The sequence below is a fragment of the Tuber melanosporum genome, assembly GCF_000151645.1.
Source record: "Tuber melanosporum whole genome shotgun sequence assembly, scaffold_3, strain Mel28".
Lineage (NCBI taxonomy): Eukaryota > Fungi > Ascomycota > Pezizomycetes > Pezizales > Tuberaceae > Tuber > Tuber melanosporum.
This window is the reverse complement of record NW_003298974.1, coordinates 437,507-457,562: the sequence shown is the minus strand read 5'-3', so window position 1 is coordinate 457,562 and position 20,056 is coordinate 437,507. Positions and strand designations below refer to the sequence as shown.

Genomic DNA, 20,056 nt, shown 5'->3' with positions numbered 1-20,056 from the left:
CGCCTCCGTGCTCCACTCCCTCACTCTCCCCTTCATCCTCCATAAATATTGCCGAATATAACGCCCCTCCAATCCGGACTCCATACTTAATCTAGCTCTCCTAGTAATCATCCACTATCAACTCCGCCTCCTCCTCTTCATCGGCCCACCTAACTTCCTTGCGAGCTCCACTGCCACCGGACGGGCCTCCAGAAGTAGGATAGCGACTATAAGGCGGTGGTGGCGGAGCATCCTCATCAGGTTCATCAGGTACATAGCGCTGCGAACAGACAATGCAGGAGCGGTCGTGGCAACAACCTATCACTTCATCACCTGGGTCCGCAGAATCCTGGAGAGACGTGAAATATTCACCGTAAGGTGAGAGGCGAACCCTAGAGCGCTCCCCGGAGGGAGAATTGGTGCGCCTCGAGTGTCTGCGGTGAGATGTGGAAGGAGGGTCATGTTGGCGGCGGGAGTCCCGGCGATGTCCGTCTGGAGGTAGTTGGTCATCAGAACGGCGGGTGCGGCGAGAGGTTGGATAATCCTCCGAATCGTGGTATGAGGGATGCCTCGAGCTGTGGGATTGGGAATGGGAGGAACGGCCTGTGTAATAGTCATCCTCGTCTTCATCTTCATATGCATATCTCCTACTTCCATGTCCCTCACGACGCCTGTAAGTATCTCCCGAAGAAGAACCTATCGAAGCAGTCCATTTTCCCTTACTCCTTGAGGCCTCCTTGGCAAACTGCTTGTCGTCCTCGGAGTCCGAATGGTAGATATCGTCCTCATCAGAATACACAGGAGAATCTTCAACATAATCCCAGTTTTTGTGGTAGTCGCGATGGGAATCGCACCAGTAAAAAGGTCCTTTAGCTCCCCCATTGTAGCAGGAGGCACGGCTCTTTCCGCTACGTCTAGAAGTCATGTTGATAGAGAGGGGATGTAGCTGTCAGCGGTCGTTATTATAAGGTAACTTTATTTGATGTTGTGTGAGCTGGAATGATGCTTTGTGATGTGTGAATATAACAAGAAGGTAAGGGAGGTGGGCATGGGAAGGATTTTATACCGATAGCTTCACGATTTAGAATGGGATGAGATCGCAACATTAGCATTTAAAGGCTCTCATTCATTGTAATTGACAACAGTGTCATGGAATTGGACAGCAACGGTCTCGATGATTTCCTATGGGGGTTTTTAGAATACAAGTTAGGTAATAATTGACATCCGGGATGATGTAAGCAAGCCGGAGCCCAAATTCCATGCCTTCGTTCATCAATCTAGTAATGCTGTACACACGGAAGGCTTAATACTATCCCAGGTCTCGAAAAAAATATAAGGTTACCCTTTGAGTACTTTCCCAGTAGTACTAATGCAAAATTCTCAACGCAGATTCCGCTCAGCACGCAACATTACGACCTGGATTATTCCCAACTTCCTTCCAGGAGCCTACCGCATTCCAACACCAGACCCACTTTAGCTATGGCCTTCTAGCATTGTGTGTAGCTGTGTGGGAAGGCCCAGGAAGCCAGCGGTAAATTATGTGAACCGCGAACCATGAGAGGTAGAAATAAATGACTTGCCACCTAGCTAACAAGGATGCAGCACGTTCCACTCTACTACGTCCCCAAGAAACATCAGAAACCCTTTTCCATGATCTCATAATTGCAGGTTTCTATAGAGCCAGGAGTCGTATTTCCCTCTGGCCCTTTTCAACATCGCACCTCGGAGCTGATTGGACCTCCCCCCGCCATCCATGATCGAAAACCGAACGCAGACCAAGGAATATAGGCAGCAAGGAGCGCCCTAACCCAAAGACGGTGATAGGATTTTTGTTTGAAAACGAGCCCCTCTGCTCGTAATTTGTGGTTTCTTGTGAGGGAGGACTTTAAGTCATTTCCTCTTCCTTGACCTAAAAACAAGCTCAATTATCGCGTATAACTTGAATCGGGAGGGGGTTCGGAAAGAAAGGGATGGCTTTCTGGGGGATATAGGCCCTTAACGGGATCAAATGCCCTGTCCTGTCGCTCACGCTAGGTAGAGCCTAATTCCTCTTTCCCATTTCAGCTATCCTCTCAGAAATCATTCCACGAAGTGTTCATCCGGGTTCGACAATTACCCCGAGACCAGTCCAATAATACAAGATTCCATAATCTCAGATTGGAAAGTGATTTGTGTGGAGACCGTTGGCTACTCGGGGGTAGACCAAGCGGAGTTGGGTTTGGCGATCCTGTGATGAACTGCTTGGTGTGTTCGGGGACCAGCAAGATATTCTTTACTAATATGAACAATCTCACCCCTCTCCATCCAATCACATACTCATGGCAGTGAATGCCTCCATACAGCACGTGAGCCATTCCAGTAATCCGTTGGTCGTGTCCTGGAGACTTTGCGATACAGTGCATTGAGAACTTCAGGAAGATATATTAGTTCTCTCAGAAGTTGTGCCGCCCAGCAACTCAGCGGCCTAAAGCCTCCAGCTAATTTCCAGTCGGTGCCACTTCTCAGCGGAATACGTGAACACATTAGAGATAATCTAGCGGGGGTAGAATGATAAGCGTATTAAAAAAATGTATACTAGCTGAACGGGGCGAACAAGAAAGTACAAGACAAGACTAAAGAGAGAAGATATCAAACAAGTAAAACCATCTACGTCCTGTTCATCAATAAAAACCCCGTAGAAAAGCCACTCCCTTCATTCCCTTACGAAATGTGTATCATCCCGAGCCTATCTTTCCAATTAATGCATGTGTATGCTACTCCCTTCCCCTCAAGAATCAATCTACGCTTGCAGCTTACGGAGGCCACGCAGCCCATCCCCCGAAGCTTCTGGATACAAACTAGAGCTAGCCGTCGAGATTCCTCCCCCTTCACTCTTCTATCTCCACATCAACACAAATTCCAACCCAAAGTTTCTGTAGTGAGTACCATGTCTATTCCAGCCCAATGGAGAAAAGACGGTTGCGAGAAACCCCACTGGGAGCAAGAAGGTTCCTGCCCAAAGCAATTGCTCCGTCGAGTATTTGGTGTTTTCAAGCGTAATCCGCCTTCCATCTCCCTCTTCTATCAATTAAGGACTAACTGCTCTCAGACAAACACCCAAAGGGTACTGGATACATAACCACAACTCCTCATCATCCCACATCAGAACCAATAATATTCCCCGAGCCAGCTCTCCTCCCAACGGGAAGTTATTCTCGCTCTGATGCCATCCCGGCTACACCCTTCCCAACCCCCAAGGCAACGATGATAGTTCGCAAGCCCGGGGAAAGGATTGGAGTCAGCAACTCCCCAATGGAGCCACTCCTCTCTCTAAGAGATTTGGAGATTGCTTCCAACGCAAAAATTTACTTGGAGACTTACTTCAACAAAATGCTAGCATCGCCATCTCCACGATCGCTACGGAGAAGAGCCGCTGAGAGATTGATCAAGGAATTGGGTTTAGGGTCCACAGAAGCAGCGAGGTGCTGGGACGACTGGAGAGCAAAGGAAACGGAATATCTTCGGCGGTGTCGGACGAGGCTGCAGATAAGAGACTTTAACGTCTTGAAAATAATCGGAAAGGGTTCTTTCGGTTGTGTCAAGCTTGCCCGTATGGAAAACAGGAAAGGCGGTGTTTTCGCCGTCAAGATTATACAAAAGGGGGTTCAGCTGAAAAACGGACAGGAGGCCCATCTTCGTGCCGAGAGGGATTTGCTCGTTGCTGGTGAAGGGAGTAGGTGGATTGTGCCCCTGATAGCAAGTTTTCAAGATGATGAGAATCTATACCTTGCTATGGAATATATGATTGGTGGAGACTTTCTTGGATTCTTGATTGAGAAGGGGGTGCTGAGTGAGGAGATCGCAAGGTTTTATGTTGCCGAAATGGTGCTTTGTATCGAAGAGGTGCATAAGCTTTCCTTTATTCATCGGGATGTGAAACCTGGTTTGCTCCCTTTCTTCATCAATTAATTCCATTTCGCTAACACTAAGAAGACAATTTCTGTATAACAGCGTCAGGGCATTTGAAAATCTGTGATTTTGGTTTAGCCTTTTCGGGGCATTGGGCACATGATAGTGCTTATTTCGAGGAACAGAGATGGGGGTTGGTCAAGAAAACACAGGTCAGTGTCGGTGGGGACACAATTGATAAAAGAACAGGAAACGCGTTGGCTGGAGTATTGAGTACCAAAGTGTCAACCATCCCTCACGGGGAAAGAGTTCTTAGTTGGAGGAATAAGAGTGGGAGGAGGAGAATGGCGAGGAGCGTCGTTGGAACTTATCAGTACATGGTAGGTCAATGATCAGTGGTGTGGGTGTCACGCTAAGATTTAGCCCAGGCTCCGGAGGTCGTCAGAGAACAAGCGTATGATGCCAGATGTGACTGGTGGAGTCTTGGGGTGATAACATATGAGGTATGAATATACATTCCAGAAAGATGAGATAACCTAATGATTGCAGATCCTATTTGGATACACGCCATTCGACGCTGAGAGTAGAGAGGAGTCTAGAATCAAAGTGTTGGTCAGTTTTGCCAGCCGCAGTCAATCTCTATGCTGACAAGCCTAGAATTGGAGTGAACATTTAGCACTTGACCCAACTGCCCACCTGTCCCAGCAGATGGAATCCCTAATCCGCTCCCTCATATGCGAGAAAGAGGCCCGCCTCGGATCCACAGCCTATCGCGTCAACGACGCAAGTGACCACCTATCCAACTACGTCTACTCAAACGGCGCGGAAGAGATTAGGGCACATCCCTTTTTTGCCACGGTAAACTGGAGAACATTGCATATGCAGATACCCCCGTTCGTACCTAACGGGCTACTCGATGATACGGACACCAAGTACTTTACCGAAAGTTTCAGCAGCAGGAACGTTAGTGGTGAGTCCTCAGTCGAATCGGAGGTCTTGCAGGTTCGCGCGAAGGATATGTTACTCCGGGATAAAGAGTACGGGGAGGAGATATTAGAGGCCAGGAAGAAAGGGGCCTTCCTTGGATATACTTATGTGAGACCCGGCGATGCGGGGGCTGCGAAGGGTTTGTTTGCGCACTAGTGAAGAATGGAAAAACCTTTTTTGATAGAGATGTTTTTCTTTTGAAGGAGAATAATGATGGTACTGTACACATGCACCGGGTCCTAGAAGAGGCTTTGGTGACAACAGTAGTGATAGCAATACTAAGAGATGCCGCACCAAGCGAAAAATAAATTAATCAAAGAAAGTAACTGCGAAAACTAAACAAGCATATTTGTAATCCCCACGAACGAGAGTTCAGGACCCCAAGGATACCTCAGCAGCAATAGTAGCCTCGATCATGGCTGCTTCCTCATCCTCATCAAACACTTCACCCAGAGAATCCCTAGCACGACTCTTCTTCTTCACTCTGGAAACCTCGCGATTACCCGTCTCCAACAGCTCACGCTCATCATCACCAACCTCCTCGGCTTCCACCTCCTCCACCTTCCGCTTCGCGACGGGCTTCTTCTGAACGACGGTAACTGCCAAGCTCCAATTGATCTCAGCATCCTCACCATACCGCTCAACCAGCCACTCATTCGCTTTTCTAAAATGGCCGCAATCGAACTATCCCCCGAAAAGAATAAGAAAACTAATCAGCCTCCACCCCACATCAACCAATCAACCAGTCGCCGGGAAGAATGGGGTAAGACTCACGAAACCCCTGGATGCACTGAGCGGACTGGGATGTGCGGCGAGCAGAACTGCATGTTTCCTCTTGTCAACCTTCGCAACCCTCTTCTCCGCCGGCTTCCCCCACGCGAGGAAGACCACCCCCTTCCTTGCGGCGACGACGTCTATCACCTTCTGCGTGAGTTTCTCCCACCCCCTGTTGGCGTGACTGTTGGGCTCCGAGGCGCGCACGGTCAAGCACGCGTTCAGCAGCAGGACGCCGCGTTCCGCCCACGGCGTCAGGAGGCCGAGGCCTCCGGCCGGGGGTGTGAAGTCCGGATAGTCCTTCTTCAGTGCGATGTACATATTCTTCAAACTAGGTGGCGCACGGGTTGGAGGGCGTACGGAAAAGGAGAGACCGTGAGCCTGATTTGCGCCATCTGCGTTTTTGTTTTTGTTTTTGTCAGCTCCTGACAAAAATGCTTGGAAGTGGGGGGGGGAATGTACGATAAGGGTCCTGCCCAAGTATGACAACCTTCACGGACCCAACGGGCGTATATCTACTCCAAGAATAGATATCCCCCTCCGGAGGATAAACCTTCTTCCCAAGCTCCTTCTCACCCTTCAGGAAGCGCTTCAAGCCCAAGAACTCGTTCGTTACCAGGTCGTCCTTCAAAACGGACAGCCAGGAATCGTGCATCGTGTTTATCTCCAGCTCCAACAACGACTTTTGCTCCGCTGTCAACTTTGACAGCCATTTCTCCTTATTGAAGGAGCTGGGCGTCGAGGATGAAGGGCCGCCGCTGGAGGGGGCGGCAGGTGTGAAGAAGGAGGTGATCGATTTAGCCTTTTTAACTGTGGTTTTTGGCGTATCGGCTTCTGGGGCCTTGCGTTTGGTCGTTGGGGACATTGGATTATGTGGTTATTATTACTATTCTTGTTCGATTGGATGGATCAAGAGGGAGGTGGAGGAAGAAGCAGAAGAAAGAAGATAGGGGGTGTAAGATAAGTAAGAGCTGAAGTACCGGTTGAAGTCATGGGTTTTCGCGTGACGCGACGGGATGTACTGCACGGTAACGTGTACTAAGGTATGGATTAAAATGATGGGACGGACAGGGGTTCGCTATATCAAAGCTTCTTACCCCTCCTGGCATCGCTCCTACCAAATTAAATATTTTTTTCCCTCTGACAGTTAGGAGCGCCCGGACTCAAAAACCCCTGTCCGTCCCATCATTTACATCCATACCCGAGTAAATGGGAATTGCCAAGGAAGCGTGTGCTGTGCCGTATCGCAAGTTAAGCACAGGTCGCAACTAGAAGGCCCGTGCAGAAATTGCTGCGCCCGAATCCCGCAACAACAGCAAGTTCTCTGACTCATGGCAGTACGGAAACTATCACAAGACAACATGAATCGTCTGCCGTGCTAGAATAAGTTAGGATCACAATCAATTAAAGCGGACATTCAAATTTCTACGCATAAAAAGAAATGAGAAGAATCCAGTAGAAATACACCACACACCACGCGAACCAAATCTATCACAATTCCCCTGCTCCTCAAGTTAACTCTGTCGCATGCGCCAACGGCGTTCCCATCCTTCTTGGCGGCGGGGGGCCACCCCTGGCCGGAGGTGGCGGCCCCGCAGCTGGAGAACTCCTTCCAGACCCGGAGTAGTCCAACTCCCTGCTCTTCTGCTCCTCCTCGCGCATGAAGGCATCCATGGCAGAAGGGTTCATGTGGTGCGCGTGGTGTTTGGGCTTATGTCTTACGGAGCCCGATTTCGGCGGTTGTGGCAGGTAGTGCCCGCCAACGGGGGAGTGTGTCCTGAACTGAGGAGGTGGGGGAGGAGTCCGCGTAGCGGCAGCGGGGTACATATTAGCGGGAGTGATAAAGTTCGGCTGATCCACCGGCGAGTGCACCTCCGATGCCACGCCGCCGCCGCCGCCAGAATCGAATAAGGTCTCCCCGGGCGCATTCGGCGGCTCCGTCAGCGGCGGCGGAACACGGTGTAGCGCACCGAACCCCAAAACGCAACCCAGAGCGCCCTCCCCACCCCAATTCCTCCGCGGGGTGATGGCCAGTTCGCGCACCACGTCGTACTCGTGGTTGTACACGTACAGTCTCAGCGGGCGCTCGATGAAGTCCTCCACCAGCTCGCCGAGGGCAGACTCCCCGCGCACGGCGCCCTCCGGGGTGCCGATGATATAGTCGCCGTAGGGGAGCAGGCCCGCATGGTCGGCCGGGGAATTGGGCGCTACGTCCAGGATGTGCCAGACGTCCTCCGACGCGGCGAGGAAGACCCACTGCAGGGTTAGGCCCAGGCCCGTGGCATCGGGCGGGAGAGGGATGATGATATCCCGTGTGCGTTGACCCTTGGCACTCCACACGCGGAGGGTTACGTCCCGGCCTGCGCAGTTTCCGATTTCCTGCTTGAAGAGCATGGCGTTTCCGTCTTCCTGTCGGGAGGGGGGGTTAGCTCTATATCTGATGACAGGTGAGGATGGAATGGAAGGGACTGACGATCGGTCGGCCATTGATGCCACAGATGTAATCGAACCAAGGCTCTATTTCTAACAGCGGGCTGGTATTCTTCAGCACTTGAAAGCCGAAGCCCGCTCCAAACCCCCGAGGAGCCTCTTCTGCAACTGGTAGAAACTTCTTGAGCCAAGACATGTGGATATCGTAGATGATGATGTTCGATGAATGGCGGGGACGACTGGCTGGCATGAACCAAGAGCTTAGCCAAGCTATTCTAGCCGATCTTGTCTCACGTGACGCCAATATATCGACTCACAAGAGCCGCAACGCCTAGCCTACGATAAACACAACAGGTTCCTCACATATCACTCGCATAGGATGCATTAGACGGAATGCCATTTTTCATCCGTGATACCGGTAGAAGGCTAGCTTTCTGCAATAGAATCACAGCACATTCCCAACGGATATTTTTAGATGTTTTTAATGCGATAACTTTTGAAAACGTTGTACAGTCACATTGAGAAAAGAAACCCATATCGTAAAAGCATATAAAACCCATGGAGCAAGAAAAGGGACCGGTTCATTGGAAGGAGAAAAAAAAAAAAGAAGAAAAAACCGCGTAAGCAGCCTGCGTCAATAATATGGAATGACACAAGACCTCATTACCCCGACCCTCGCCACCAACAATGCGCCTCGAAATTTAGTTAAATACAAGCGTTCACAATTCCCCATGAGCTACCTATCAGGTTGTTAGCAGGAGTTGGAGTTCTCGAGATAGAGAGATACCTACATCGTCATCATCGCCAACAACAGCTTGTGCAGCATCGGTGGCCTTCTTGACACCTTCCTTAGCAGTCTCAGTAGCAGCTGTCGCGGTTGACCCGGCAGGAGTCTCCTCCGCTGATTCCTCAGCCCCGGTCTCCTCGGCCTCCTCCTCCTCGGCCTCAGGCTCTGGTGGAGGTGCGACATAAGCGTCAACCTTGTATTTACCGTTGGTCTTGATGAAGGTGGCAAGGTCCTCAACAGTGCGGGAACCAGAGTAGTCAATTGGCGAATCCTTTGCGCCAGCGGGGTACATCTTGATGGTCGGGAATCCTTGGATCTCGACAGGAACATCATTGGCAGTAGCGTCCACCTTAGCGACAATTACCTTATCCTTGTATTCAGGGTTGTTGAAGTAGAGGGCAGCCAACTCTTCATACTTGGGAGCCAAGTTCTTGCAGTGGCCGCACCACGGGGCGTAAAACTCGAGAAGGACATCCTTGTCCTTGTCCATGACAATCTCGTCATAGTTGTTGGCGACAACAACGTGAACCGGCCCCTCTTGAGTCGCCGGGACGGATTCAGACTTGATGCTAGGGCTAACCTTGCCATCAACGAAATCCTGAACAAACTCGGTGAGAGACTGCTCGGTGATCTCCTTCTCCTGGTCAAAAGGAAACTTGAGGTTCTTTGTGGTGTCTTGGATGGCGAAAGCGGGCCACTTGGCCTCAAGGTTAAGGTTGCCGGCATGTGCACCATAGGCGACAGCATCAATAGTAGCGAAGTTGATCTTGCCCTTGTGCTTTTGGGCAATTGGTTTGATGGCGGCAGTAAGTTTCTCCTTGATTTCTTCGTTATCAACAAAAACGTAGGCGAGTGGAATTCCGGCGGCCATGTATCCAGAGTAGGTCTCTGGGCCAACCTCGCCCATCAAAGGGATAGAAGCAAGGTTAGCGAAGTTTGTGATCTCCTCCGCGGTGAAGGCTCCATCAAAGACGGTTTTTCCCTCATCGAAGGATTTGTAAAGAACAACAGCGGGAGCCTTGACACCCTCAGCCTCAGCAAGAGCAGAGTCAGAGGTAGCACCAAAGAGGTAGCTATCACGAAGCTTCTCCGCGACGCTAGTAAAGGTGGCGTTCTTCTCCCTATCGTCAGGTGAGAGATAGGCAACGACAACAATCTTATCGGCAGTCTTAAACTCAGTGATAGTATCGCTGTCCAAGAGTGAGACAGCAGGAAGAGCCTGCTTTGTCATGTATGAAACGATACTGCCGAATGGTTAGCGATGAATTAAGCATCTAACAGTGATATATAGGTGTAATTGGGAGACGTACGCATCAGCCTTCCTCTGGCCAGTGTATGGTGAGGAGTTATCTGGGCCACGGAAAATCTTAAGGGTCGGGTATCCCTGAACTCCATGCTTCTCACAAAGCTCGGCCTCAACGGTACAGCTAGGCGGAAATTAGTGATTGGTTCTAAAAAATAAAATAAAGATCCGGAACAGAAGACCACGTACTCGACTTTGGCAAGAGGAATCTCCTTCTCTTTCAGCTTTGTAGCAGCATCTTCATACTCTGGGGCAAGAGCCTTGCAGTGTCCACACCAAGGGGCATAAACTGACAAAATTGATGTTAGCTAAAATCTCATTCCGAGTTTTCGCTTGGAATCTCAAGTGTGCTGTGTGCGTGAGGCCCTCGGGGCTAGAAACGCCCAAAAAAAGAACACGTTTGCCAAAGCTTCGATAAAGGAATTGCAAACTTACATTCAGCAAGGACCAATGGGTGTTCCGTGACAAAAGAGTCGAAGGTCTCCTTTCCAAGAGTATTGACATCTGAGGGAGCCGAGGGGGCCTCGCCATCCTGAGCATATGCAACGGTAGCCAACAGGGTCAAGACAGCGGCGGTGAGCTCCTTGAAGTGCTTCATTATCGTGGATCTAAAAAAGAGCAGTGTTCCTTTTGGATGGAGATGGATACAGAAAAGAATGAAACGAGGGGGCTACGTGGTGGAGGGAGCGTTGTTGTGGTGGGCAGGGACAGAGGAACGAAAAGAAAGAGCTGGGCGAGGTCTTCTTGAATGCAAAGGCGGGCTCACGGCCATAGTAGGGTTAGGTGAGGGTTACTAGCCCTGATTGGTGGAATTTGTGCAGAGGAAACTGTGGTCTTTTGGCGAGGGCTCGAGGGATCCCTTGCAACCCGCCACAAAGTGTTCCTGATATGTGTCCTTTTGGGGGGGAGCAAGCAGGGACCAAGCAAGTACGACACTTGTGCTACGAGTAGTATGATACTGCAAACCTCCAATAGATCATCCAGTGCGAATCCGGAGAAGGGAGAAGGGCTAAAATGCTAGGCGCATCGTATTCCCAATTGATTGATAAACCCACCGATACGTAGTGCTTTCCGATGTCTTCTTTCCTCACATCCATGACACTTTCGCGGAATCCGTTTGGACGCGGCGTTCTGGGGACTTGCAGTCTATCATAATTTGCTCGTATTAGAAATGTAAACATTAAAGAACTCCATTATTAAGCATATGTCAACTACGGTAGTCAGATCACAATGGTGAAAAATTATGGTCAAAGCTGTGTGCTTTCTAATATGATTTGTTTATAGCAATACGATGGTTGGCTACGGTATTTAGTTGTACGAGTTTCCCAATTCACCCATCTTCCCTTTGCTGCTGCCTTTGCCTTCTACCGCACCGTGAGCTCAGCCCATCCAACCTTCTTCCCTCAATGAGTGATTCTGTATGTCAGGAAAACAAAAGACCCTTCCCGTAATTCTGCAAGTGGGAACCCAAGCTGGATATGGTATTTCCACCGGACCGTGCGACGCCTACTGAGTGATTAGCCGTCAATTGAACATAATTGCCACGCACAAACTCTCATAGCCCCCGTTTCGAATGCTATACGGCTAAATCCGTATCATCCATGAGTATCATACCGTAAAACGAAATCAGTATCGGTAACCGTTTTTTTCTCTCTCTCTCTCTCTTCATCTTCGATATGAACGAGGCTGCCTGGCTGTGCTGCAGCTGTGAGAGTCACATTTCACGTTCGTGCTACGAGTACTGCCGGTACTGGCACTGTCCAGCTATGGTGCTCGTGGTATCAAATTTGCGGCGTAGTACAGAACCCCAGGATCTCCGCTTTTATTTTTGATACAATATCCGCAATGGTCCCGCAAACAACCGTTTCGATGTGGTGGGTGATTGGTGGGAAGGATCACGAAAAAAGCAATGCCCCATCGGTATTGATGGTAGAGTAGCGGTGCGCTAATTGGCACACGATGTTATTACGGTACCGGTACTCGCATCGTACCCCCTCCCTCCACGGGCGCGCGGAATTCAAATACTATGTGCCTGTGCTCATGTTCATACTACGCGGTAATTTTTGGTCAGGTATCATATCGGGCCGGCGGGGCTGCTTGCGTAGTGGATGGGGTTCGGACCGGAGAGGGTACCACACCACACCACCTGTGGATTATGCTCGGATTCCGTGCTATGTACTTGCTCGCGGTAGTTCCAATGGGAAATTTACTCAAGTATATTACTGCACATTATACTTGCCTGTTTAGCGCTATGCGGTAACATGTATATCCCTACTTACTTGGCACCTGGGGATGGTGAGTCCCGCTTGAACCCTTCCTCCATCAAGTCAATAGAATCAATACTTATACTTTTGATAAACACCCCGCATATACCGTCAAGGTCTAGCGCAGTTCCGTTCAACCAGTCAGCCAATCGCTCCAAACAAATGTTAAGGCATGAAAGGATGCCCCGCACTTTGCTCCTCTGTCGAACGCAGTAATGGATAGCCTGTATCCTTCGACCAGGCACTATCTTCGCAATCTGGTTGAGGTCTGAAGTTCTGGGTAAGTAGAGAGCAAAGTTCGGCGAAATCTTCTGTGCCTGCTCCACCAAATACGCCCTGTCCCTCGAACCCATCAGCACATCCCCAGCAAACATGCGGAAGGGACAGGACATACCCCGAATACGGCTTCAGAGTATCCAAATTGAACACACCGAAACCGCGATAACTCGGACCTCCCCAAGGCGGTGACATGAATACAGCATCCGCCGCGAGTCTCGGATCCTGCTTCTCAATCAACTGGAACACATCGCCAACGACAAACTCGATCTTGTCCAGCACACCGTAAATCCTCGCGTTATGTCTCGCGCAGTCAATCGCCGTCTGGTCCTTATCCACCGCGATCACGCGTTTGCAGGAGGTGGAGAGAGCGAATTGAATAGCATTACCACCAATACCGCAGAACACGTCCAGGATGGTCTCGACAGGGCTGCCAAGCACGTGGTCGGCTATCTTCCTGGTGGAAGGGGGGGGGGAAGATTAGTGGGGAAGAACTTTCGGTAAAGGAGAGAATGAGGGGGGGGGGAGAAGGTCTCCGACTTCTAGGGCTAAACTTACCTAGCAACCTTCTCAGGAGTTACCTCAAACCACCCGTTCTGTGTTATCCAAACGTCTTCGTCGTAGCGAGTGAATAGACTGTATCTCTGGCACCAGTAACTAGCGAATCACTTTTGTCAGACGGTAGCCGCTATGAGGGCCATGATTCGCGGGTAGGGGCAAAAAAAATCATGGGCCGGAGGTGGAAACTTTACTTATATATAGATCTCGGAGGTGGATTGTCATCAGTGTATATCTCGACGCCGTCAGGCGGTGTCTCGGGGATCTGCTCTTCCGCAGAGGAAGTTTGCTCTTTATCGCGGGTCCAGGCTCGGGCCATGTTTGGGTGAGGAAGAACCGCAGGTGTGGATGAAGCGCGCGTCATGATACGCTTGCCAAGATGGTAATTCGTGCATGGGTCTGAGCCGTACTCGTACAGTATTTATCAGCCTTAACTTACAGTATTATGATATGATGCCGTATCGCTTAACACGAGTTGGGAGATGCCCTAGATTTTACAGTGCTCGCATCATATTGTCATACTCGATCCGAACGCATACCGGTAGGACATCAGGCCTTAAAGGAAAATACCGGTAATTGTAAGTAAGGTACCAGTAGTCCGTACAAATACTGTAGCGCGTATGATGGGCACAATGGGAACAATAATCCCAACAAAGCCCAACAGGTGCTGCCATAACCGACTCGAGCTTTCACATATGCTTCTCCGTGCTTGACTAACAGTAAACAGTATCACACTGTCCCGAATGGCTACAGGCACATGCACTGTACTCGAGTACGAACGACAAGCCTCGCGCACAATCTTGCAGTCTCCTCCTGTCACAGGAAAGCACTCGGGCATCCGAATTGGGCCACAGTTGCTGTGCTATTGTTTTAACGGGGATCGGCTGTACGTTTGCGTGATACCGGATTACCCGCGATGCCACATGAAATCATGGTTACTGTTCTTGCCCTTGCTCTACCTGGGGTGGATCTGGGATGGAGTGTCGACCCCACCAGGCCAATTGTTCGAAGATAATTATGATGCTATGGGACGGGACGCAAACCTCTAGACCCTATGAAACCCCTGATAGATTGTTCCATGACTTCAACGGGATACAAGAAGCGAATCTGGCCCGGCGGCTTCAGGAGTTCCATAAAGTCTCTGAATATTTCCGGCCATCTACTTTTGGCTGTGGATACCCATATTTATAGCATGGTATGGAGACCAATTGAAACTCATGGACAAAGCCCACCATTCAGTTGACGCGATTTTGGCGCCCCCGGATCCTCCCACTGAGCGGCCGCCAAGCGTGGCGGATGGCAGGGGTTGGTTTTGATTAGACCATTAAATTATCGCAATGCGATGCGACCGCAAACAAAGTCTGGTACTTGTATGGGAGAGGATTCATCTTGTCACAAATAGAGTGTCAACCACTCCTAACATTGGTGAGCACTCTGTCAACCTGCCAAATTCCCCTGTGCCCTGTGTCCTGTCGCTCCTTGATTTCCATGTGCATGTTTGAATTCGTTGTTCAATTTCGCTAGCATTTGGCTTTGTACTTCCGGTATCGCTATCCTGTGTGGCTTCTGCCCCGTGTAGTCGGTCTCGCCCATAATCTTTCTACATACCCGGTACTCTTTCCCATCACGGGTGTGCCCTTTCGCCTCCTCCTCACTCCCCCGTTTCTTCCTTTTCTCGGAGACAGCGATCCTTTTCCAAAGCCCCGTGTTGGTTTCCTTCCCTTTCTATTTTCTTTGCTCCCGGTCGCTCATTTGCTGGCAATCTCCGAATTCCCGCCTCTCTTCATCATCCTTCATCACGCCTGGGGTGTGCTAGTTTATTGTAAATTCTTTGTTTTTTTTTTTCTTCTTCACCATCAAGTTTGCCGTCTGTCGGGCCGTTCATGTCTGGTGGCCCTTGAATATTGCGTATCGAACCCGGGTTTCATAGCCTCAATCTTCTTTAACAGATTCTGCACCCGAGACGCTGGGTATCGTCTCTTTCAGAGGTGGGAAAGCTGGCAGACTATTCTGCTTTTCGAGGGAGTCTACAACACATACAGTATGGGTGTCATCCGGCGGGATATCGCTAGCGGTTGGCGAGATTTGAGTGCCTCATTAAGGTCCTTTGATACATGTGAGTTTTGCTCCTCGTGATTATGGTAGGCAGAATATGGACCATGAATTGGAATATTCCTATCTATTTGAACCATTCTAATAAAGGGAACCAGGTATGGAGAAAAAATATTGCAAGTGAGTTTTATGTCTTCACTTGGGCTTGGGTCCCGTCCGCCACGATCGCCCCACACCACTAACTGTCCCAGAATTCCCTTTATAGTAATCTGCATTGTCGGTGGAATAATCGTCCTTTCTATTCTATGGGGCTTCCTGCGCTGTTGCCTCTGCGGGTATCGGTGTTGCACATGTTGTTGCGGAGGGTGCGGCGGTCGACGGGAGAAAAAGATGAAAGCCGAAATTTCACCACTGGCGTCCTCACTCGTAACGCGTGAGCCGCCGGCCCCGGAACCACCTAAATATGCATACTTCGATGCGCACAATGACGATGCCCTACCCATTATGCCGACTCTGGAAAACACAGAGCAAATCGCTGTAGAGGTGAAGGTTGAGGAACACGAGTTGACGCCAATGAAAGCGGTAGGAAGTGAGAGAAGTTTGAAACCGGAAGCTCGGGGGCTAGAACACGAACACCGAGTTCCGACTCCTTTACAGGCTCTACGACAGCCGAACAAGAGGACTCCGACGCCGGTTGGTGGTTATCAGCGGGATGCATATGGTGACCGATCGGCCGCGTTTAGATCACAAAGTCCTGCATCCGCATATTCCCCGACTTTACCCCCTGCAGTCGCGGGGTACCCAGAGGGTGGGGTATACTATCAAGGAGGGCGATACGGTCAACACGCAGGACATAACGCCGGCCACAACGATTATCTCCCTCGACAGCCGCAACCGCAGCGGGGGAACGGCGGGTACAGGAACTCAGCGCAGAATGCATACGGCGCTTATGAAGCGAACCCGTATCAGGTTCCCCCTCAAAGGCCGAGGCGGCAGCAGCAACCTGTGCAAGATAATTATTACGACCGGCGGGAGCGGCCACAGGAATGGTCTCTGGTTTGATTTGATTCGATTTGATCACTCTACTGTCTGCCGTAGAATATTAATTCTTCTGCTGTCTGGGTTCTTTTTTTTTTTTTTTTTTTTTTTTTTTGTTTGTTTCCGTTCCCAGACTTGGTCTCATAAATCTGCTTCTCTATTTCTTTGAATCCCCGGCCTGTATAATTCTATAGAAGGTGTTTAATCATCTAATTCTCGTAAACCTCATTTCCTCTTCTCTTCGTGTTGTATGTATGTATGTATGTATGTATGTATGTATGTATGCATGTATGCATGTATATATATACTCGAGTACTCGAGTATGTAATCTGCTGGATGGGACGTTGTACAGGTATGGACTGGGTACGGTATGAGGGCCAGTGCTCGAAGCCTGTATGTACTTTCAACCTATAGGGGAGAACAAAAGATTCTACTTCCAGCCGACAAAGCTCCTCGCGTCTGTCGTGTTGTGGGACGCGTGCTGTATGGCCTATGGACACTGCTGTACAAGCACAGTACGAGTACTCGTACATTACGAGTAATCCCGTTGCCTTCTTTCGTGACCCAACCAATAACTCGGGCCAATCCATTATATCAGTTATATGCGATAGACCAACCCGGTAACCTACTACTGTACTTGTAGTACTAACCAGACCAACCCCGCATATTCACCCAACCCGGCCAAAATATTATACAGGAGAAGCTCTCAAGGCGTCCCCATCGGTAGTGACCAGTATCTAACATACAATGCCCCCTTCTCGAAAGGGTAAGAGATGTCATCTTTCTCTCCGTTCCTTTCTATGACAGAATTTCTATCTCTGGCTTCTTCCTCTCGTAGTAGCGCTAGAACTAATGTATTCGTTCTCGGAGATGTTGTGAATGATCGCGGGTAGGCTACGAGGGGGTTCTCGTTGAGCCTGCGGATCGGGCATGACGTTTTTGGAGGGGAGGACTCGCTACCTGAAATTGTAACGGAGATGGTGTGGTTCGACGATTGTTTCTTTTGCTATTATCGGACCCCCGTCGAGAGATATCCGATATTATACAAAGGTTCCCGATTACAAGTATCATACGAGGCTGGCGTCAAAAATGGTGAGCAGAATGGCTTGTAACAACAGCCCCAAACCATTCTACTTCATGCTCTCTCTCCGTTCAATACATTCTGTAGCTGTAAAAAAAAAAAAAAAAAAATCGATAGAATAATCCAAAATCCTTTCAAATATCTCCACAGGTGCTCACAGATTATTAAAGAATTGCTGGCTACAGCACTCGCTCGTACTTTGGAATTCAATACTGTAAAGTTAAAGCTGAAAACAGTGCCAAGCCTTGCGATTTCCCATACGAAATCATCAGGAATTGCCTTCCAAGATCAATGTATCAACCATAGCCCTCTCAATAGTTCCTCAGCAAGTTTTAGATACAGAGTTCTAAAGGGTTAGAAAGTAAAATCTAGGGAATTGTTTTATATATATAGATCAAGATTTGGTTTAGATTGCTTGACCGGATCACTGGTTGGAAAGTCATGAATGCGGCTGTCTTCGGTGGAAGACCCTTACACTGCTCATCATCTTTGATGCCAGCCTCGTACCCACTGCCAAGGGGTCAAAAAGGTTGCTGTGCATTTTGCAGATTGTGGGGGAAGGAAAGAGCCTAGGACTATGATAGGCTGGGGGGGTTGCGAGGTCGTACGAAATTGCCTAGCAGTAAGCATGAGCGCAACGAGGAGGCGAAAGTACTGCAGTTATGACGTAGCCGGCGTCGTTCCATGATTCTCGCCTCTATCTCACACAAGCCATGATATGATATAGCAACCCAACAACGACGAAGACAGCGCAGTACTGATAGGTGAGATATGACATCTTGTTCTTCCCCTCCTCACGAGAAAGTCAGTTATAAAGCCCCCCCCTCCCCCCATCATCAACCATCGCACCGGATCAAACCCTATCATCTGATATCGGGACCTCGAACCATCCTCCCTTCCTCCCATCCACCTATATAAACATTCGAACAAGAGCAAAGGAAAAAAGAAAAAGGCCCACAGAATAAAAAAATGTGCCTAATATCCTCCCGCGACGACGATTACCCGCCTGCGCGCCGGGTCCACGTTTACCGCGAAGGGAGGGTCACCCGCGAATACGCTGCGACTCCTAGGAGGAGTTACTTTTCCACGTCGAGTATCGGTGGGGGAAGAAGCAGTACCGCGCGCGTGCGGCATGTGTATTCGTCGCCGAGGGGGAGTTGGGTTAGCACTCGGGAGGTTCCGGGAGCGGTGGTGTTGAGTGGGAGGAGGGGCTACTATTAGGTGTGAGGGGTGAGAGTGGTGGCTGAGAGGATGGGATGGGAGGGAAATAGTGTAGGCTGCTTATTGAGTGGGGATTTTTCGTTTAATTTCTTATTGTATTGTCCTTTAATGTGGTTTATTTATTTTATTCTCCCCCACCCCTGCTTACTATTATTCAGTACCTTTGAGGAATTATTGTTATTATACCCTGCGGGGGTTTCCGTTCTTGATCTCGTTTTCTGGTACTGTACTTCAGTAACTGTTTTTAGCTTTGTCCATGGTCAGAAGTTTCCTTTCTTGGCTTACGCTTGCTTGAGGTTTTGGAAAGAATTCATGATGGGTTACGATCTCCTGCGGCTACTATGTTCATGCTACTACTGCTCATATTGGTACTGTACGGTACAGTGCTATCAACCCTACGTGCCTGGATAGAGATGCGTTGGACACGGGCTTTTGGGTTATGCCGTCACAATCAGCGACGGAGCATCCAAACACACATCTCGTCCAAATATTCCGAGGACACAATTCGCTACTGGCTGGCCGGACCCTGGCGATCCTAGCCAAGCCAATCAATAGGAACTGTGTATATCTGGACGGGGTGCGTATTTGGGTGTTTTCCGGTTGTGCGAGCACTAGTACAGTAGAGTACACAGTAGTGCACTTGCCTGTGTGGGGGATGTTGTGTGGAGTCGGAGTCAATTTGACCACGATAGGTTATCCGATCCTATCCAATTCCCGACGGGATTGGGAAACCATTACGCCGCCACCAAAATCTTGAGGCACCGCCCGATCTTTTTCCCATTGTTCACAAACGCCGGAAAATTGAGGGTAGATTCGACATCGTGGAAGAGTGCGGTGAACGCTTCAAGTGGTGGAAAGGCAGAATGACTAGATAACGGAATGTTTCCGGTGGATTACTAGTGGCAAAACTACCGTGTCAAAACCATTCTTTGTTATCCATGTCCCTTTTCTCACTTTTCTGCTTGTACTGTTCCATACTTTTCTGGAGAATGAAAAATTGTGAGCGTTTGACAAAAATATTCAAGGGCCCGGAGCATCATAGCTTCCCGATACAATTCCAACTGGTGAATCCAACTTTGGCTATTTCAGTGCATATCATAGAAGTGTTGATGTTGTTGCTCGAAAGTCACTCTTGGAGAAGGGAAGGATGGTAGCGATGGGGAAGTTCTAGGCGGCGCTTGGTGTTTTTGTATGAATCGCAAATTATCGTATATATTAGTCTATATTATAATATCCAATGTTGACACCAAAAAGATGGTGTACAGCGTACAAAATCTTTTCTTAAGTGTGGTGCATAGTTTATAGTGTATGGTATGTAATATCCAAATGTTGAATATTATATACCATAATAATAATATTATTATTATATAATTATCATGTTGGGGCCTACACAGCCCTACCTCGACAAGCTCCGGGAA

General features: G+C 49.3%; 6 protein-coding genes; 2 read left to right on the top strand and 4 right to left on the bottom strand.

Moving 5' to 3' along the window:
• Positions 1 to 3,270: 3,270 nt before the first annotated feature.
• Positions 3,271 to 5,010, top strand: GSTUM_00006765001 (uncharacterized protein; the record flags this gene model as incomplete). The annotated part of the gene is made up of 5 exons (XM_002838934.1): positions 3,271 to 3,901; positions 3,949 to 4,247; positions 4,296 to 4,370; positions 4,417 to 4,479; positions 4,525 to 5,010. 5 exons carry the CDS (start codon positions 3,271 to 3,273, stop codon positions 5,008 to 5,010), a joined length of 1,554 nt encoding a protein of 517 aa, XP_002838980.1.
• Positions 5,011 to 5,027: 17 nt separating this feature from the next.
• Positions 5,028 to 6,283, bottom strand: GSTUM_00006764001 (uncharacterized protein; the record flags this gene model as incomplete). XM_002838933.2 has 3 exons in its annotated part: positions 5,028 to 5,538; positions 5,629 to 6,023; positions 6,091 to 6,283. 3 exons carry the CDS (start codon positions 6,281 to 6,283, stop codon positions 5,227 to 5,229), a joined length of 900 nt encoding a protein of 299 aa, XP_002838979.1. The 3' UTR covers positions 5,028 to 5,226.
• An 854-nt stretch (positions 6,284 to 7,137) lies between these two features.
• GSTUM_00006763001 (uncharacterized protein) lies at positions 7,138 to 8,291 on the bottom strand (the record flags this gene model as incomplete). XM_002838932.2 has 2 exons in its annotated part: positions 8,102 to 8,291; positions 7,138 to 8,037 (listed from the first exon to the last, which is right to left on the bottom strand). The coding sequence occupies exons 1-2, from the start codon at positions 8,252 to 8,254 to the stop codon at positions 7,138 to 7,140; spliced, it is 1,053 nt and encodes a 350-aa protein (XP_002838978.1). The 5' UTR covers positions 8,255 to 8,291.
• A 235-nt stretch (positions 8,292 to 8,526) lies between these two features.
• GSTUM_00006762001 (uncharacterized protein) lies at positions 8,527 to 10,848 on the bottom strand. XM_002838931.2 has 5 exons: positions 10,584 to 10,848; positions 10,338 to 10,437; positions 10,156 to 10,272; positions 8,850 to 10,089; positions 8,527 to 8,798 (listed from the first exon to the last, which is right to left on the bottom strand). Exons 1-5 carry the CDS (start codon positions 10,744 to 10,746, stop codon positions 8,778 to 8,780), a joined length of 1,641 nt encoding a protein of 546 aa, XP_002838977.1. The 5' UTR covers positions 10,747 to 10,848; the 3' UTR covers positions 8,527 to 8,777.
• A 913-nt stretch (positions 10,849 to 11,761) lies between these two features.
• GSTUM_00006761001 (uncharacterized protein) lies at positions 11,762 to 13,565 on the bottom strand (the record flags this gene model as incomplete). XM_002838930.2 has 5 exons in its annotated part: positions 11,762 to 12,530; positions 12,604 to 12,748; positions 12,807 to 13,145; positions 13,247 to 13,345; positions 13,441 to 13,565. The coding sequence occupies 5 exons, from the start codon at positions 13,563 to 13,565 to the stop codon at positions 12,492 to 12,494; spliced, it is 747 nt and encodes a 248-aa protein (XP_002838976.1). The 3' UTR covers positions 11,762 to 12,491.
• Positions 13,566 to 18,167: 4,602 nt separating this feature from the next.
• GSTUM_00006760001 (uncharacterized protein) lies at positions 18,168 to 18,967 on the top strand. XM_052355776.1 has 1 exon: positions 18,168 to 18,967. The coding sequence occupies exon 1, from the start codon at positions 18,387 to 18,389 to the stop codon at positions 18,636 to 18,638; it is 252 nt and encodes an 83-aa protein (XP_052211743.1). The 5' UTR covers positions 18,168 to 18,386; the 3' UTR covers positions 18,639 to 18,967.
• The last annotated feature ends 1,089 nt before the right edge of the window (positions 18,968 to 20,056 follow it).

Excerpts from the sequence above, each read along its gene's own strand:
- GSTUM_00006762001 (XM_002838931.2), bottom strand. The coding sequence starts at position 10,746 with ATGAAGCACTTCAAGGAGCTCACCGCCGCTGTCTTGACCCTGTTGGCT. Across the intron at positions 10,438-10,583 it reads CCCATTGGTCCTTGCTGAAT|TTTATGCCCCTTGGTGTGGA; the intron begins GTAAGTTTGCAA and ends CAATTTTGTCAG. Across the intron at positions 10,090-10,155 it reads GGCCAGAGGAAGGCTGATGC|TATCGTTTCATACATGACAA; the intron begins GTACGTCTCCCA and ends ACCATTCGGCAG.
- GSTUM_00006760001 (XM_052355776.1), top strand. The coding sequence starts at position 18,387 with ATGTGCCTAATATCCTCCCGCGACGACGATTACCCGCCTGCGCGCCGG.